This window comes from Corvus hawaiiensis, chromosome W (assembly GCF_020740725.1).
Source record: "Corvus hawaiiensis isolate bCorHaw1 chromosome W, bCorHaw1.pri.cur, whole genome shotgun sequence".
In the NCBI taxonomy this organism is placed as follows: Eukaryota; Metazoa; Chordata; class Aves; order Passeriformes; family Corvidae; genus Corvus; species Corvus hawaiiensis.
This window is the reverse complement of record NC_063254.1, coordinates 1300649-1314817: the sequence shown is the minus strand read 5'-3', so window position 1 is coordinate 1314817 and position 14169 is coordinate 1300649. Positions and strand designations below refer to the sequence as shown.

The window sequence follows — 14169 nt, the reverse complement described above, 5'->3', positions numbered from 1 at the left end:
GTAGACCACCCTCGAGACTTTTATTTGACCCTCTAAGGTAATATGGGTTACTTTTGTATCCTTTTCTGTTAATTTCCTTATATCTCGAGGGTTGGGAAGAGAGGAAGATGGGGGCAGTGTTCTCTCATCTCCTGCGAGAAGCCTTTCTCCCAGTTCTAAGAGTCCTTGTTTGTGAGAATTTTCGTTATACAAGGGAAGGTTTAAAACATTTTGTTCAGTGGTTATTTAAGCAGTGGTTAGTTGAGTATTTAAAATGCTTTGTGCCATGGTTGTTTATGTCGGGAAAAGGTTATTTGCTTTCCAAGCTAGCAAAAGCTGTTCATAGTCTTGTGAAACAGTTGGGAAAAGTTAATCTCAGTTTAAAAAACCCTTTACTGCTCCCCTATCCCTGCATCCCTGATCTCTCTGCCCTGCTTCAAGGGAAACCGGGAGATGGATTCTGTCAGAGTGCATAGGTCTGCTATCGTCTGCCTGCTCTCTCCCTATCTCCTTTGTTCCCTGCCCAGGGTGGTGCTGGCCAGACCACCCCGGGTTCTACCCCAAACCTCTTCCCAGTACCCACTTCCCTGGTTTTCTCTACTTTAAATTTTCTCCAAGATTCCGGTGGCAGCAGAATCGGTCCCGCAAACCCAGCTGCTACCTTTATTTTTAATTCTCTCGCTTCCACTCCCCTCAAACAAAATGGCAAACTCCACGTGGAAGCCCCAGCGGAAGTGGCGGGCTTTCCGCCCACACGCAGTCCCTCTCCCCCACCTGCTCCCGCTTGTGTTACTGCGCGCGGTTCCTCTTCCATCCCTGGCCCCTCCCATGCGTCGATACGTGTTGCGTTGGGCCCTTCTCCCTCCGCCGAGAATCCCTTCCCAGCTGTAGACCCTGCCTCTCCCTCCTGTGTCCCTGTGCCCTCCATCGGTGGTCCCACTCGTGAGACCTAACCCACCTCACATTCCCACACGGCTGAGACTGAGAGTAGGGGTGGTGGCAGCCGGAGAGACTCCGAGACGCTCGGGGACAGCGGCACCTCCGCGTGCGCTGCCCTGGTATCCTTCCCTTCGCTGCCCAGCCATAGTGAGGCTGCAGCTATGCATGCTAGAGCACAAAGCGCTGTGAAAGCTGCTGCACGAACTCAGCACACGTACCTGCTTCGTGAGGGGAAGTTGCGAAGCGTTTGCACCCGCCTGCTCCAGGCCCTGTGCCGGACCAGCCGCTCCTGCTAGGCACAGCCTGCCCCTAAGCATCGGCTCTGTGCCCCAGCCGAGCCAGCTTTGGGCCCCAGTAGCCCCAGCAGAAGCCGCGAACGAAGCGGCAATGATCCCTTCGCAAAGCCCGCGGGGCCACCACAATCCCAGTGGGTTTCTACTGTGGCTTGAGAAGCCCCGAGCCAAAGCCGTAGAGCGGCGCTGGCACCGAGCTCAGAAAGAGCTGCAAGAGTCGCTGGTGAGAACGCCCTAGAACTAAACTCCGACGGTGGCTGCAGCCCCAGGCCAAACCTTTCCCGGCAGCCCCGCAGGAGCATTCGGAGACTCCCTGAGAGGCTTGAGACAGCCTGACGATACTAGAGACAGAGGGGATCTAGTGCCTTTCGAACACAGACTGAAGAAGCTGCGGCAGCTGTGGCAGCTTAGACGGGGTGCGGGCCCAGCCGCTTTTCTCCCCCTGCCGGTTCATGCCTGGCTGCTTCCCTCCACCGAGGCGGGGGCGCGCCCAAGCCAGCCACACTGCTAGCCAAAGACCGAGCCCTGCGCGGCCACTTGCAGCGGCTCACCCTGGTCGCCCACATGGTGCGGGAGTTGAAGAGACAGTTTGTTGTCGTTTCCCCGGCTGTGGCAGTGAGGTGGAGGCAGCTCCTGCGAGAACACTCTGCCCCAGCTCGTCCCGGCCGCTCCTTCACTGCCGCGGCACTGCGGGGCCGTGCCTTCCCCCCCCACCGCTGCTGCTCTGCGAATGCCCCAAGGCTAACAAGCCGCTGCTGTTCTGCGACTCTGGCTGCGAAAACCCCGCCTGCATGGTGCCTTTCACCTCAGCCCCAGCCCTGCCAGCAAATTCCACCCCTGTGCTGCATGAAAAGCAGAACAAGAGGGGGGTAGCAGGAGCCAGGCTGTAGGACTCAGACTGTTCCCAGAGATCTGCAAAAACATCGTAAGAGAAGCAGTCGACCTGACCAGCTCACAAGTGCAGCTGGAGCATGCAGAACAGCAGCCAAAGAAATAGAACAGTGACTTCTCACATTCTGATGGAGAGTGTAAAGATCAAAAGACTGGAGTGAAGAAGCCAAACGCCACAGATGATACCTAGAAACTGCCAGAAAAAAACAAGCCCTGCATCAGCCCAGCAAACACCGTTGCTGCAGACACAACGCCAAAGATGAACAGGGTGCAGTCAAAAGACCAGACCACCGCTGCTTAGAAACAGAGATGACGCAAAACAGCACCAACGTCCACCATAGAAACAGACTCACCATCCTGTAACCAGAACTGCAAACAAGACTTCGAACGGATAAGTCAAGACACCTGTGGTGTCTCCCCAGATCTTACCCCTTCTGTTGCTTTCCCAACAGTTAATATTCCCTACTACCACCCCTCTGCCTTGCCTTTCCCACAACCACACTCCCCAATACTCCTACTGAGATGTTTTCTGTTAACTTGCACCCCTCTCTTTATTTACTACTTGTTATCTGTCGGGGTCCCTCCCCCCACCATGTAGCCCTGGGAGAGGGGCCCTGAGGGGAGGCATGGGGTTTCCTAGCCCCTGGTCAGCCTCGTTTGCCACTGGTTGGTTTGTATTTCACTACGTGGGCAAGGACCCTCGGGTCCCGTGATTGTAAGAGTTCCTCGGCAGAGATCCCGGCCATGCGGCTGGAGAAATAAACATCTCTCTGAAACATCTACCAAGAATCCGTCCATATATATTTCTTTTCCACGGGACTCCTGGTTTGGTGCATCGTGTTACAGAATCCCCACTGTAACATAAATGGTTGCGAATTGCGAGCAGAACGATCCCCGATCCCTAAGCGACTGATTTGTGTGAGTAAACCCTGGAAACTGTGGATTCCTCTTCTTGGTTTTGTTTTGCTATTCCATATCTAAACTATGGAGGAACCGTGGGAAGACTCTTGGCTCTCAGAGCCGCATATGGACATTTATCTTAAACTTGAAAAGATTCTTGAAAAACGATTTGCAAATTTTAGCTTAATTCAAGCTCAAAAGGAACTGAAACACTTCCTTTCATGGTTGTTTAAGAACTTTTTCTACATTTCTTGGGATTTAATTCTTACCAAAGACTTTTGGAACACCGTTTGGACACAGTTAATTTTTGAGTCAAAATACATGCTGATGGAAGAATATTTTTGTGAATATTATTTAATTACCGAGACTGTTGAGCAATGTCAGCTGTGTCCTGCCGAAGGGAAGCCTGGCTCAGGGACCGTGCGGCCTCAGCTACGTGCACTGAGGGCTCTTCGAGCAGCAGCGAGGCAGTTCCCGCATCCGGGCAGAGCCATGCGAGCCGCAGGGTCGGTGGCGGAGCAAGGCGCGGCGGGAGCGGCGCGACCTGGCGGTGCCCACCCAGCCCCACGCAGCGCATGGTGGAGCGAGCCCCGTGAAAGCCTGGCCAAGAGGGGCGGCACGCGGGCGGCGGCTGGCAGCAGTGGCGGTGGAGCGGAGCCGCGCCCAGCCAAAACACGCACTGGAGCAGGGTGCAGGGGAGATCCCTCGGGGGCCCAGCCGAGACGTAGCTGCAGTGCCTGGCATCGGCAGCGAAGCTGCGACCAGAGGAGGCGACGCACGGAGAACTGAGCAGCACGGCCCGGCCCGGCCTGCACGGCCTCGAGTGCGACCCCGAGAAGAGCGCGCAGGCACGAGTAGCTCCAGCGGCCCTGGCAGCCCCAGCAGCTCCAGCAATTCCAACACGGGAGCGAGCGAAAGAGAAAGCAAGAACGCAGCGAGACAGAAAACAGCAGCCACTCGGAAAAAGGAAAAGATCATAGTAGCTAAGATTTTAGGAATAGTAAAGTGGTATAATGATAAACAAAATTATGGTTTTATAATAAGATGTGACAACCAGCAAGACATGTTCGTGCATAGAACTGCTATTAAAAAGAATAACCCTGAAAAATGCATCTCAAGCTTGGGAGATGGAGAGGTGGTAGAATTCAAAATTATACAAGGTAGAAAAGGGTTACAAGCATCACAGGTCACTGGACCTGATGGTGTTCCTGTAAAAGACAGTATATGTGCTAAAAATCGTAGTCGTGTTAGACAGTATCTCCATTATAAGCCCCCCCTACAGTGATGCCATGAAGATTTTTGCCTTTTCTTTTATACCCCTGTTGTACCTTTTTACAACTTCTGTATTCCTAGTGCTTTTTGCCTACATTCTTGGACTTGTTTGTCAAGCTAAGAGACTAAACATTTTAGAAGCTTCGTAGCTAGGGATCAGTGTGCCCCAGACCCCAAGGTCCTCTCCAGAACATATTCTGTAAACCAAGATAGAACCATCCAGGGGAAGGTTCCTTGGGGAGGGGGGCTCACTTGAGCCTCTCATTGGGGAATCTTTGATAGATATGCTAATTAGTAAAACCTATGATGTTATACCCAATGTTGGGGGGAGGGGGACACAGAGATGGACTCGGCGGGGTGCATCTCGATGCATATGACCTGGACATGTGCACCTAAGGATCCTTAAAATAAATACCAAGGTAAAATCCCTTTTCCCCTTCTAACCGTGTATGACTCTTGATTTTAAGACCAGGAAAAGGCATCAGTTGCTGGCGACCACAAAGGGACACTAAAGACCTTGAAAATCGCAGTCTTAGGTTGGAACACATCTTGCTTTGCCTCTCTCTTTGCCGGCAAATTACAGAGGGGCCAGAGCAACAATCTAAGACTGTGACCAGGACTTTAGGACCCAGCACGGAAAGGCAGAAGCACGGAAAGAGGTGAGTGAAAAGGGGATCAGTACTACTGAGACTGTGCTAGCACTAGGGAAGGAGATCTCCGAGGGGGTTGGAAAGGTTGGGGGCATAAAAGCCCACAAAAGGGGAAAGCTTAAGCTTTTCCCCTGCAAACTGTGGAAAGGAGGGGACGCCCTCCGTAGAGTCCACAGGAGCCCAGAGGCTGCACCCTACGCAGCTGCAGGAGTGGCTCAGAGGTTGGTTGGTTGGTTGGTTGGGACGTCGGGAAGTTGAGGGTTCGAATCCTTTTGAGACCAGATTTTCGTGAGCACGCATTTACTGCTTGCTAAAACTAGTTGCTTTTTAGTATTTTAAAGTGCTGTTTTGAAGTGTTTGTGTAGTAACCTAGATAAACTGCCTGGGAAATCGGAATTCCAAGGCCAGATTGCAGTCTGAATTCCAGAGTTAAGAGCTTCCCTCTGGCAGAGTTTTCCTGTCTGTGAGCAAACATGGGCGGTGTGAATGAAAAAATCCCTCCTAACAGCCCATTAGAGTTGATAATAAAACACTGGAGATGACTGACAGGGCGAAAAACTACTTTGGACACCCGAGAATTGATCAGACTGTCCACACGGGTTTGGCCAACTTTAAAATTAAGTCAAGGAAATTGGCCTCACTATGGGAGTTTGGAAAGTAACATCATTACTGACCTGATGGTAGAATTGAGATCATTACGTAGGTTTGATGAACTAAGATATGCAGAACTTTTTACTATGTATCTGAACAGGGAAGAAGCATATGTGGTAGACAAAAGTAATATGGAAATGACTTTGAGGAGGAGAAAGGGAAAGAAAAAGTCACAGCAAGCTGACTCGTATACTAATACGGACAGAGAAATTGATATGACAGATACAGATATGGTAGCACCAGCTTTGCGCAATGGGGGGGGGGTCTCCCCACCCCGTTCAACCGCCGGGGCAGCCCGCACGGGGGGGGGGGGGAGTGGTGGCTCCGCTGCCACCACCGCCACCGCCGCCTCCGCCGGCGGGGCAGCCCGCACAAGTGGGGGTGGGGGATGGGGGAGCAGTGGCGCCACCGCCGCCACCGCCGCCACCGACTCCACCGCCGGGGCAGCCCGCACAGGGGGGAGATGGGGGAGTGGTGGCTCCACCGCCGCCGCCGCCTCCACCGCCGGGGCAGCCCGCACAGGGGGGAGATGGGGGCGCAGTGGCTCCCCCACCACCGCCGCCGCCACCGACTTCGCTGCCGAGGCGGCCCACACAGGTGGGGGCGGGGGATGGGGGAGCAGTGGCTCCCCCACTGCTGCCGCCGCCGCTGCCGTCGCCGCCTCCGCTGTCCCCGCCGCTGTCCGGGTGGGGGCAGGGGAGGGGGCAGGCGGCCGGCTCCAAGCCGGAGGAGCGGCACAGGGCCCCCCCACGCCCAGCCTCGTCAGGGGCAGAGGGCGGGCGCGGAGGTAGGAGAGATGCGGATTGGCCACCGCCCCCTGACTTTTCCAGAGGCAGGGAAGGTGCAGACTGGCCACCGCTCTCTGACCTTTCCAGAGGCAGAGACGGGGAAAGGGGAGGGGAAGGGGCAGGCTGGCCGCCTTTCCCCGAGTACCCTGAACACAGAAGTGAAGGTAGAAATGGACACGGGCAATTGCGGCGGCATTCCCCAATACAGAGAACCGCAAGTTTCCGAGCCAGAGACAGGAGGAGCCGCTCGCTCTCCCCACCTTGCGGCACAGGCAGTGTTAAAGCTGAGGGCAGATGGGATGGCCCCGACCCAGGCGGCTCTTACAGAGCTAGGGACGGGAGAACCTGCTTGCAGCCCCTGCCTCCCTACCCCTCCACTGCCACAAAGAGCGAGGCAGTTCCTGATCAACATTTGCCTGGAATAAGTTTTAAAAGCAATGAACCAATTTCAATTAAAAGCAAATGGGATGATTTTGATACAGATGGTTCTCACGGGGAGGGAGGTAGAAGAAGGGGCAGGATAGCCTGAGAAGCTATGAAAGCAGTCAGTCCCGTCGCTAAACACACAAGGTCCAAAACAGATAAAGGGGGGGAGGAAGAACTTTCATTAGAGGCACCTCTGCGACAGGCTGTGGGAAATCAAGGAGTCATTTATATAAAGGCACCATTTTCTCTCGGAGAATTACAGCAGTGGAAAAACTCAATTGGGAAGTACAGGGACAACCCGGAGAGAGTAGCTATGTGTGTAGAAATGGCCATAAAATCCCAAAACCCAGATTGGGGTGATCTAAATGTTATGCTAGATGAATTATTGGATAAAACAGAGAGAGAAATGGTCAACAAAGCTGCTATATCTCAAATTGCAACTGGGAGTCTCCAAGAGTCAGTTAATGATATCTATCCCCTAGCAAACCCTGGCTGAGATCCCAATGTCCCAGAACAGATGGAAAAGCTGAAGCGATACCAGAAATGGGTGGTTGTTGGGTTAAAATGTGCCGTTCCTAAAGCAGTGAATTGGGCTAGGTTATATGAGATCAAACAAAATCCAAATGAGACCCCCACAGAGTTTCTAAATAGGCTTAAAGAGGCTGCACAAAAATACACTACCTTAGACCCTGACTCACCTGAGCAGGAGATCCACCTGGCTTACCTGTTTATAGGTCAATCTGCTAATGACATAAAGAAAAAGCTGCAAAAGATAGATGAGCCACCAGACATAAGTAAATTGTTGAATGTAGCCTGGAAGGTATACCAGAACAGAGACTTAGCAGGCAAAGATAAACATCATAAACCCCACTACAAGAAGAAGTATGATAAGGAAAAGTCATCTGACACATCAAAAAGGGGTCCCCCTTTTCCCCTATCTGAGGACCAATGCGCAATTTGCAAAAAACGGGGGCACTGGAAAAATGAGTGTCCATCGCGAGCAGAAAAGAAGCCCCCAGTTCCAGAACTAACTGTAAATACAGACTGACAGGGACCGAAGGTAACTACCCCAGCAGAGCCTTCGGTTGTAGCTAAGCTGGGGAATGATGATGTTGAATTTCTGGTTGATACAGGGGCAACGTATTCTGTGTTAAATACTTTAAAAGGTAAACTGAGTCAAGACACTGTGAATGTGATTGGAGCTACAGGGGTAAGTGAAACAAGGCCTTTTTTCCAACCTTTAAAATTTAAATTGGGAAAACACTGGGTCACTCACCAGTTCCTGTATATGCCAAATTCCCCAATGCCATTGTTAGGCAGAGTTTTATTGGAAAAGTTGGAAACAGAAATTAAGTTTTCAAAGGAAGGGGGAGTGAAAGTTATAATCCCAGAATCTAAAATTATCGAAGCAGCTGCTATACTTGTGCAGGAATGCCATGGAAAAATTCCCAAAGAAGTTGAAGAGGCTGTCATTCAAATAGTGTGGGCCAATGATTCTCCTGGGAGATACAAAAAAGCTGAAGCTGTGAGTATCACACTCAAAGCAGGGGCTACACCAGTAAGGCAAAGACAATATCCTCTGAAATTAGAAGCTCGTAAGGGATTGGTACCTGTGATTGAAAAGTTTCTCAAATTTGAGTTATTAGTAGAAAGTGAATCCAGGTACAACACACCAATCTTGCCAGTGAAGAAAGCTGATGGTAAAAGCTACAGGTTGGTACAGGATTTGAGGGAAATCAACAAGATAACAGAGGACATACACCCAGTGGTAGCGAATCCTTACACACTTTTGACAACACTAACAAATGAATTAGGGTAGTTCACTGTTTTAGATCTCAAGGATGCCTTTTTCTGCATTCCTGTTCATAAGAATAGCCAAGAACTCTTTGCTTTTGAGTGGGAGAATCCTGAAACAGGGAGAAAGACCCAGCTCACCTGGACAGTTTTACCACAAGGATTCAAAAACAGCCCGACCATATTCGGAAACCAGCTGGCAAAGGAGCTTGAGGACTGGAGGAAACAAGAACCAGGAGGAGCAGTTCTCCAGTATGTTGATGACATCTTGATAGCGGCCAAGACACGAGATGACTGCATCGAGCTCACTGTAAGTCTGTTGAACTTTTTGGGCCAAAGTGGGTATTGGGGCTCGAAAGAGAAGGCACAGGTTGCCAGGGAAACAGTAGTATACCTGGGCCTGGAAATTTTCCGTGGACATCGACAACTCAGCAGAGAACGGAAGGAAGCCATCTGCCGACTTCCAGAGCCCCATACCGTAAGGGAGATGCAGGCCTTCCTGGGAATGGTAGGTTGGTGTCGCCTGTGGATATCAAACTACGGTCTGCTGGTGAGACCTTTATATGAGGTCCTTAAAGCAGCTGAAAAGGGGAAAATCATGTGGACAGAGAATGCCAGGGCTGCATTTAAACAGCTGAAACATTCCTTGATGTCAGCCCCAGCTCTGGGGCTGCCGGACCTGACTAAACCTTTTGAACTCTTTACACATGAGCGACTGAATGTTGCTCTGGGGGTACTGGCACAGCACCTTGGAGACCAGCGAAGGGCTGGGGCCTATTTCTCAAAACAACTAGACAATGTAGCCCAGGGGTGGCCTGGATGCTTGAAAGCTGTGGCAGCAACAGTCCTTCTGATACAGGAGGCCCATAAATTCACCCTTGGGCAGCACATTGTCGTGTATGTACCCCATGCAGTGATAAATGTGCTGGAGCAAAAGGGGGGACACTGCCTCTCCCCTAGCAGGATGCTCAAATACCAATCTGTGTTGTTGGAACAGGATGATGTTACTCTAAAAACAACTTCTGTGGTAAACCCTGCGATGTTTTTATCATCCACGTTACTTGACAGTGTGCCTGAGCATGATTGTTTGCAGACAATAGAGGAAACTTATTCCAGCAGACCAGACCTGAAAGATGTTCCTTTGAAAGATCCAGACTGGGAACTGTACACTGATGGGAGCAGCTTCATGAGAAACGGTAGGAGGATGACCGGTTACGCTGTAACCACCTCAGATAAAATCATTGAGGTAAAAGCCTTGCCTCCAGATGTATCATCACAGAAAGCTAAACTCATTGCACTAACGAGAGCTCTAGAACTGAGCGAGGGGAGGAAGGTGAACATATGGACTGATTCCAAATATGCCTTCAGTGTTGTGCATGCCCACGGAGCTATTTGGAAGGAACGTGGCCTTCTGACTGCTCAAGGTAATGAAGTTAAGCATGCTAAACAAATTCTTGCACTTTTACAGAGTATTTGGAAGCCTACGGAAGTGGCTATCATGCATTGCAAGGGTCATCAAAAAGGGAAAACAGCCCCTGAACTGGGAAATCGTTTTGCTGACAAAACAGCCAGGGGGATTGCAGAAAAAGGCATTTTTGCAGTGGTACCACAGAAAGAGATAAATTTGTCATCATTTACCCCAAAATACAATCAGAGGGATCACAAATTAATTTAGTTCCTTAAGGCTGAAATCAAAGACAGTGGGTGGGCTGTTACCCCAGTGGGACAAGTCTTAGTTCCACCCCTGATCCTTCGGGAAATAGCCCAACAAGAGCATGAAAGTACCCACTGGAGAACAGAAAATCTTTTAAAACATTTGAGGAAAGTAGTGATAGGGAGAGGAATGACTGATATTGTACAATCTGTAACAAGCAAGTGTGAAACCTGCTGTAAAAACAACCCTGACACAAGCAAGAGAGTTGTGTTAGGAGTGACAAAGACAGGAGATCTCCCAGGAGATTATTGGCAAATAGATTTTGCTGAGATGCCACACAAAGAGGGATGCAGGTATATACTGGTACTGGTTGACACCTTCAGTGGATGGCCTGAGGCTTTCCCTGTCGCACCAACACAGCAAAAGAAGTTGTAAAAGCTTTGCTTAATCATATAATACCAAGATTTGGGGTTCCTTTGGGAATGTCATCAGATAGGGGACCACATTTTGTTGCAACAGTGGTTGGGGAAGTTAGCAGGATTCTGGGACTTACCTGGGACCTGCACACACCATACAGGCCCCAGGCAAGTGGCAAAGTTGAACGCATAAATGGGACCCTCAAAACCCAGATTTGCAAGATTTGTCAAGAGACATCTATGACATGGGTTCAAGCCCTGCCTGTAGCCTTGCTGAGAGTCCGTATACAGCCAAGGCGAAGGGACAACATCAGTCCCTATGAAATATTATATGGCAGGCCATACCAGGTTCCACATATCCTGGGGGAAATTCATATGAGAGGTAAAAATGATTTGCAGAAATATTTAATGGCTCTGAGTTCCACTTTGCAGAAGCTCCAGAGATTCGTCGTGTTATCCAAACCAATAGGATTGGACACACCTGCTCATCCGTTCCAGCCTGGAGACTGGGTCTACACCAAGTGGTGGGACAGCGACCCCTTGCAAGCCAAGTGGAAGGGACCATTCCAAGTTTTGCTGACCACTTTTACTGCAGTCAAGGTTGCTGGCAAGGGACCGTGGATTCACTACTCCAGGGTGAAGAAAGCTTCTGCTCCTGAAATCACCAAGAAGACAGAGACTGATACAAATCAGAAAGATGCAGTCTAAACTGTTTTTTACATGTTTGCTGTTTGCCCAACTGGTAACCATGGTTACGGGTTCACCCCCCCCCATGATTTGCATAAGACTGTGGTCCAAAATGTGTCCAAAATTCTTAATAAGAGCAATTGCTGGATCTGTACTCAGTTACCACCCCTAGATGGGAAAGGTCACTGGCCATTAATTAGCATTTTAATAGAAAAATTAAGAAAGATTTGGATGAAATTTGGAAGGGAGCTCAAATTCTACATGAAGTAGCTTCTAGAAATAACACCTTAAAATTTGATCATATTTTTGATACCCTCACCTCGTGGTTACCAAACTGGGCCTGGGTAAAAGAAATATTCATCATAGCTGTAATTGTAGTTATTATCTATGTAATTGCCTGTGGAGCAGCCGGTTGTGTAAACCGGTTCTGTGGGTAAAAAATACAGTAGAGTAGAGACTAGACAAGATAGAGTTTTGTTAGTCTCTAAAAGGGGGGAAATGATGCCATGAAGATTTTTGCCTTTTCTTTTGTACCCCTGTTATACCTTTTTACAGCTTCTGTATTCCTAGTGCTTTTTGCCTACATTCTTGGACTTGTTTGTCAAGCTAAGAGACTAAACATTTTAGAAGCTTCGTAATTAGGGATCAGTGTGCCCCAGACCCCAAGGTCCTCTCCAGAACATATTCTGTAAACCAAGATAGAACCATCCAGGGGAAGGTTCCTTGGGGAGGGGGGCTCACTTGAGCCTCTCATTGGGGAATCTTTGATAGATATGCTAATTAGTAAAACCTATGATGTTATACCCAATGTTGGGGGGAGGGGGACACAGAGATGGACTCGGCGGGGTGCATCTCGATGCATATGACCTGGACATGTGCACCTAAGGATCCTTAAAATAAATACCAAGGTAAAATCCCTTTTCCCCTTCTAACCGTGTATGACTCTTGATTTTAAGACCAGGAAAAGGCATCACAGTCTCCCTTTCCTAATCCCACCTTTCCCTTTTTCCCTATGTCCTATTACCCCCAGTGTATTCCCAATCCGTTTTTTCATGCATGGTTTCCCTCACAAAACCATACCTTTGCCAATTGTTTCCCCAAAAATCCCTTTCCAATGCTGAGTGGGGGATGAAAAGGGGGAGGGAAGAAATTAAACCCTCTCCTGCCTCAGTTTCCCCACAAAGCATGCTCAGAGAGTTCTGTCTCCCTTCTGTCAGCCCTAAGATGTTCCACAGAATCTGTTTGGGCATTTAAAGACTCAGGAGGGTGGCTTGTATTGTTTTAAAACTGTTCTTGTTATGTTTATCCAGTTATTTTCAATGTTAAGTTTTAAATCTCTTTTTGTTAAAAATAAATGGGTGCAATGTTGGGGTCTCCTCCCCCTGCCATGTAGCCCTGGGAGAGGGGCCCTGAGGGGAGACACGGGGTTTCCTAGCCCCTGGTCAGCCTCGTTCGCCATTGGTTGGTTTGTGTTTCACTGCGCGGGCAAGGACCCTCGGGTCCCGTGATTGTAAGAGTTCCTTGGCAGAGATCCCGGCCATGCGGCTGGAGAAATAAACATCTCTCTGAAACATCTACCAAGAATCCGTCCATATATATTTCTTTTCCACGGGACTCCTGGTTTGGTGCATCGTGTTACAGAATCCCCACTGTAACAGTTATCCATTCCCCTTTCCCCAGACCTTTACGTAAAGAGGGGGGAAGGGAAAAGCCCCCCCCCATTTGAAACTGCAAAATTTTAACTTTGTTTGAAACCCCAACAGAAGCAACTGCCAGAGCCTGTGCCCACATTCACCACCATGGTGCCCAGCACCCAACACCTATCACCCTGCTGTCCTCTGGATGCTCCTAGTACCACCAGCAGTGAATGCTTGGACTGTGCTGCAGCCCAAAGAGAACTGTGTTGCTTCAACCTCACCTCCACCCATGAGAGCATGCATTCCAGCATCCAGAGAGAAAATCCTCTGAAAGATTTTAGGACTTATTGAGATATTGGGTTGTGGGTGCTTCTGATAATTTAATTGTTTTGGGTATGTTTGGTTGTTTGGAATATTTGAATTTTGAGATCCCTGGGGGAAGCCCTTTTGTCTAATACAGAAAGGAGGAATTGTGGTAGCTGGTGAACATACATTACAAGGGCGAGAGAGTTCTCAGTAAGACGGGTCCCTAGTACCACAGGAGCCACTTTGTGATGGGATGGACAAAGGGGCTTCTCCTGAGATGCTTGTTCTGTTATGTTAATCTATCCCAGTTTGGATTCCCCAGTTGGCTGTTAACCTCTGCCCCTTGTCACTTCCCCAGAGCTTCCCCATTGGTCCCCGTTCCCTAGTCCTGCCTTTTCCCCACCCCCAGACAAAACTGTGAGCTTTGGGATCATGTTCATATTTGCCTCTGCAACCTTCAACAGTGTAGAAGCAATAACTGCTCCTGCTGGAACTCACGCAAATGCCCTTCTCGACTCTTTGCTACCGACTATAATACTGAACCCACCTGTGCTTCTGTGAGTGCACGCGGGACCCCACGGAGCCGGGCAGGGACAGTATTCCTGCTGTAGCTGCTTAGTAAGCTGCTTAAGATTACTGATTCTTTTATGAATGCATTCTGAATGATCACTTAAGTTCATGCAACACACGCCATCAAATTCTTTGCATCCATGGCCCTGAGCCAACAGCAAGAAGTCAGTGGCCACCCTGTTCTGCAGTGTTGCATGTTGCACCGAGTTAGCGTCAATTAGTATTGCTGAAAGAGTGGCACTAGTAGCATTAGCTTCCTTTGCAAGCCAGCAGCCAAGCTTGTTTAAGGAAGCCAGAGTGAGCAGTACCAATTGAT

General features: G+C 49.6%; 1 protein-coding gene across 1 annotated transcript; it reads left to right on the top strand.

Moving 5' to 3' along the window:
• Positions 1-5827: 5827 nt before the first annotated feature.
• LOC125319326 lies at positions 5828-10258 on the top strand. Its single transcript, XM_048290434.1, is given in 2 exon segments — positions 5828-6362; positions 8106-10258. Coding segments are annotated over 2 exon segments (2688 nt in total).
• Positions 10259-14169: the final 3911 nt, after the last annotated feature.